This window comes from Rhagoletis zephyria, unplaced genomic scaffold (assembly GCF_001687245.7).
Source record: "Rhagoletis zephyria isolate East Lansing unplaced genomic scaffold, Rhagoletis_zephyria_1.1 Rzeph_scaffold_00816, whole genome shotgun sequence".
Classification (NCBI taxonomy): Eukaryota; Metazoa; Arthropoda; class Insecta; order Diptera; family Tephritidae; genus Rhagoletis; species Rhagoletis zephyria.
This window is the reverse complement of record NW_016157900.1, coordinates 68,485-73,248: the sequence shown is the minus strand read 5'-3', so window position 1 is coordinate 73,248 and position 4,764 is coordinate 68,485. Positions and strand designations below refer to the sequence as shown.

At 37.6% G+C, this 4,764-nt stretch overlaps 1 protein-coding gene across 2 annotated transcripts; it reads right to left on the bottom strand.

Annotated features, from left to right (window-relative positions):
• Positions 1-50: 50 nt before the first annotated feature.
• On the bottom strand, positions 51-4,450 carry LOC108361689 (uncharacterized protein K02A2.6-like). 2 transcript variants are annotated; one of them, XM_017614386.1, is made up of 2 exons: positions 343-4,450; positions 51-133 (listed from the first exon to the last, which is right to left on the bottom strand). In XM_017614386.1, exon 1 carries the CDS (start codon positions 2,529-2,531, stop codon positions 1,533-1,535), a length of 999 nt encoding a protein of 332 aa, XP_017469875.1. In that variant the 5' UTR covers positions 2,532-4,450; the 3' UTR covers positions 51-133; positions 343-1,532. The 2 variants fall into 2 exon arrangements, with proteins under 2 accessions (XP_017469875.1, XP_017469874.1); XM_017614385.1 differs by having other exon boundaries at positions 55-215.
• Between the last annotated feature and the right edge of the window lie 314 nt (positions 4,451-4,764).

Below are 4,764 nucleotides of genomic sequence, written 5' to 3'. Positions count from 1 at the left end.
CATCACCACATTAGCACCGTAACTTTTGTATCTGACCCGTTCGTCGCCAACCGGGTCTTTTTATACCTTTATGCCAGGCTAACTGACTCGATCCGTGTTATGTACTTATGTTCTTACATATGTATAAAGAAAACTAAAAAGAAAAACCGCTGTTTGGAACAATCACACACCCACACTCCCTTAACTTTCGTTTTACCGAGCACTCCGAAATTTCTCTGAGTACCATATCATTAACGTTTGACCAACTGTGTTCGATCAAACATCCATGACCGCCTACAGGCACATTTGGTCAACATAGATGTTTGATCACACTACCTATGCACGTATGTTCGATCCACGTACCCACATACATATACACTCTGCTAACATAGATGTACGATTTACTTATGTTTGGTCCACTTCTTCCACACATACATGCACATACAGAAGTATCTGGCAAACAGCTGGCGCTACAGGTATGCCAAACTTAAAAGGTGATCGCACGCGGCGATTTTCCGTTCAACTTTTGCGTTCAACTCACGCAGGGTTGCACGGAAAAAAAGTGGAATTGCTAAATGTTGGCTGGCGACCAACTTTGTTGAAAGCGATTAGTTCATTCCTTTGGGTACTGCTTATGAATTTGTACAACGATTTGGGTTGCTGTGCCCAAACGCGTGAATCGAATCAAAAAACTTTTACACACACTTGTAGACAACAGTTCACGCTTTATTACAAAAATTTAATTTACTAAATCTGTGCACTAATGTAAGATCGGTTTAATAAAAAGACCACACGTTATGCTCAAGAAAATGGTATATTGTCTATATTCTGTTTTACTTCAGTGGTTGTGAGTTATTATCGATAATTACATTAGTGTCACCATACACTATACTATTGATTTCTGCGTACTCATACATCACATGAGTGGACTTTACGTTACATCCCTCTTTTTTTATAAAAAATCTAAGTGTTTAATTTATGTATGTAATCAGTAATTTAATTAATTAAATTAAATTAATAATAGAGACAATGAACATTTTTGATTGCATTGGCGAAAACTAAATTTGAGTTTTACAGTTAATTCATCTTTGTAAATTCAGTATTGAGTTCAGTATTTTACTATTCAGTTCTAGGTTTAATATTAAGTAATATTTACGATTACAAGTTCAATCTCAATGGTGGCTTCACGATTCTCCCTGATCTTGTGGAGAGTTGCAAAGGAGGCTGAGCTGCTTTTACAGGCAGAGTTACTGTCGGATTGATAGCTTTTCCTGTAGTTTCCAAGTCGATTCTTGGCCTTTGCTGAGAAGATGGTGTTGCTTGAGGCTGGTCGAATGTTGCTTCGCGATTAGTTGGTGAGGCTTGGCACATTTCCGTAGTTGTGTGAGGTACTATTACTTTTTCTGGGATAGGCAGTTTAGCATCTGTTTTGCGTACCCAAGATGTATTCCTCCTGAATATGCGGCCGTCATCCAATTGAACTAAAACCGATCTTGGATTATTTTCGTGATTTTTTACTATTTTACCAGTTGATCAATCTCTGTGTGCCGTTTTCATTCGTATGTGCTTATGTTTTCAGCTTTCACTGTGCTTCTATTAGCATATGACGTTTGTTCTTCTCTTAAAATCTTTAATCTATTCGCAACACCCTCTATTGTCTTAGGCTGAAGATTTTGATTTGAGGTTGGAACTTGTGAACGCGTGATTCTACTGCATAGTTTTTGGTTTGGGGAACCTAAGATTGGATCTCTAGGAGTATTATTCCAGTTGAGTAGTGCTAGCCGATAGTCTGTATTGTCGAGGCTACACTTTCGCAATATATTTTTTACCAACTGAACTGCTCGTTCTGCTAATCCGTTGCCTGAATGTAGCGGACTGGACGTGCGATGACTAAAACACCAGGTTGTTGCAAAATCTTCAAATTCTTTGCTTTCGTATGATGTGTCGTTATCGTTTTCAAATATTTCTGGAACTCCGTGGACATAGAACCAATTTTTGAGGTGCTCTATTATTTCTTGTGAAGTTTGATTTGTAAGTTTTTTCAAGTCAGTGTAGTTTGAATAACTGTCTGTAATTACTAGATACGGATCATTTTTGAAATACAATATGTCTGATGCTACTATTTGCCACGGAAGGGTGGGTATTTCTCTTATTAAAACCTCTTCCTTATCTTTAGCTCTTTGTGTTTTTTCACAGACCGGACAGCTTTTAACCATTTCTAGAATATCACTGTACTGACCTTTCCAATAAAGTCCTTGTCTTGCTCTTTTGAGACAACTTTGTATACCAAAATGTCCTGTGTGTATTGCTTTCAGCATTTTTGAAATTAATTTCTGCGGTACTATAATTTTATCGCTTTTAAATACGATGCCGTTGTGGTAAGCTAGTTCCTCCCTAAAGTTATAGTAGTGTCTAACTCCCGCTGGAAGCTTACCACTTTCGTCAGGGAAGCCTTGTAAGATGTATTTAATTAAAAGCTGCAGTTCTTCATCCTCGGCTGTTGCTTCCGTAAGCTCTACTGTGGCTTTCTTAGACATTGACACGACGATCATCACTTCTAACGTTTCATTTTCGAGAGTTTCGGTGGGGTCGTGATTACAATCACGACTAAGGGTGTCAGCTATGGGTATTTCCTGACCTTTTTTATAAACCACTTTAGGGTTGTATTGTATAACGTCGAAAATTATTCTGCGCAATCGAGCTGGAGCTACGTCAATACTTTTTTAAAAAATAGTCTCCAAAGGTTTGTGATCTGATTCAATGGTTAGATCTTTGTCACAAATGTATTCGTGAAACTTTTGACAAGCAAATTTTATTGCGAGGGCTTCTCTTTCTATTTGCGGGTAGTTTTGCTCTGATTTTGTCAATGCTTTTGTGGCATATGCCACTGGGTGCCCGTCTTGCATTAGAACGGCTCCCACACTTTTTGAACTTGCATCTGTCGAAATAAGTACTGGTGCATTGACATCAGTTTTAGTACAGGAGCTTGTGTTAGTAACTTCTTAATTTTTGTGAACGCTTGTTCCTGCTTGAATTCCCATATGAATTCAGATTCCTTTTTTAATAAATCTCTCAATGGCTCTGTAAGCTGCGACATATTGGGAATAAACTTGTTCAAGTACGTTACCATACCAAGTAATCTTTGAACTTTATTGGTTGGATTTTTGAGAAGTTTTATCGCTTCAATTCGATCTGGATTGGCTTCCATGCCATCAGCTGAGACTATGTGCCCAAGGAATTTCAGTCGAGTTGCTTCAAATATGCATTTTTCTTTATTTAGTTTCAATCCGGCTTGAAGAAGAGTATTTATGTCCTGTTTTGTAGTATTTTTTAATTTTTCTCGATTTTCAGCGTGGATGAGGATGTCATCCATGGCAACTTCTGCATTTTCAAAATTTTTTAATAACTCCGTCATTATTTCTTGAAAAACTTCTGGTGCTGATACTACGCCAAAGGGGAGGCGCAAACAAGAATACCTTCCCCATGGGGTTCCAAATGTCAAATAGCCTTGTCTTCTTTTCGACACTTTTATTTGCCAAAACCCTCTTCTTAGGTCGAGCAGTGTAAAATAACGAGACTTTGCTGGTAATTGTTTGGTATTCGAAGATTCTATTTTTCCTTTCACTTTTTTTACTATGCTTTCCGGCAACACGTTTCACTGTGCCCCAGTGTCTAATTTGATATCGAATTTTGTTGAACCAACGTTCACTGATTCAACCCAGTCTTCTTCAATGTTAGTAGTCAGTGTTCACACATATAATGTTTCATCCATTTCGGAATTGTTATTAAGCGCATCTACCTTTTTGTTTTTCCTTGCATCTATTCTTGTTGAGCACTGTGACGCGAAGTGATTTTTTTTCTGGCATTTTCTGCACGTTTTTCTGTATGCCGGGTACGATCTAGGCTTATGTGTTGTACCGCACCTCTTGCACTGAAACTTCTTGTCCGCTTAATTGTCGCCAGTGTTTTCATTCTGGTCAAAAAATCGTCGAATAGCTCACTCCCGTTTTGTACCGCTTTGAAAAAGTTGAATCTTTCAAATGACACGTTCAATTTGGGGTTAAAATAGTTTGCAAATTTTTCTTTTATTACGCCAATGTTTTTTGACTCCTGTTCGGACAAACTGAAACTGTTGTATATATTTAACACCTCCGATCCTAGCTTGCCATTAACGTTGCTGCTTGAATTTCGTCTGATTTCTTATTCAGTTGGATAGCTGTTGCATACCAATCGAATTGCTGAATCCATTGCTTCCACGTGGTGTGCATGTCACTCGTTAAGGTTAGATTTTTTGCAGGTTTGATACCTGAGACTCCACCAGTCTCTACACCTGCGTCGTTTGTGCTATTCGGCATTTCTTTACTTTTTTTTTTTGTTTTACCCAATTCTTTTTAACTTTCTTTAAAATTATTTTACACCATGTAAGATCGGTTTAATAAAAAGACCACACGTTATGCTCAAGAAAATGGTATATTGTCTATATTCTGTTTTACTTCAGTGGTGGTGAGTTATTATCGATAATTACATTAGTGTCACCATACACTATACTATTGATTTCTGCGTACTCATACATCACATGAGTGGACTTGACGTTACAACTAATTTAACAATAATGTCGGTTGGAAATATGGTATTTGTTGCAAATTTTTGTTATAAATTTGTATACACATTTTTATATACAAGATATTTTTATAAAACACCCAGTAACCAAAATAGACATCACTGGGGCGGCAGCCCCAGGTTTACCACACAGAAAGGGAATTCTAGTTACCTCATCTTTTCCCA

Excerpts from the sequence above, each read along its gene's own strand:
- LOC108361689 (XM_017614386.1), bottom strand. The coding sequence starts at position 2,531 with ATGATCGTCGTGTCAATGTCTAAGAAAGCCACAGTAGAGCTTACGGAA.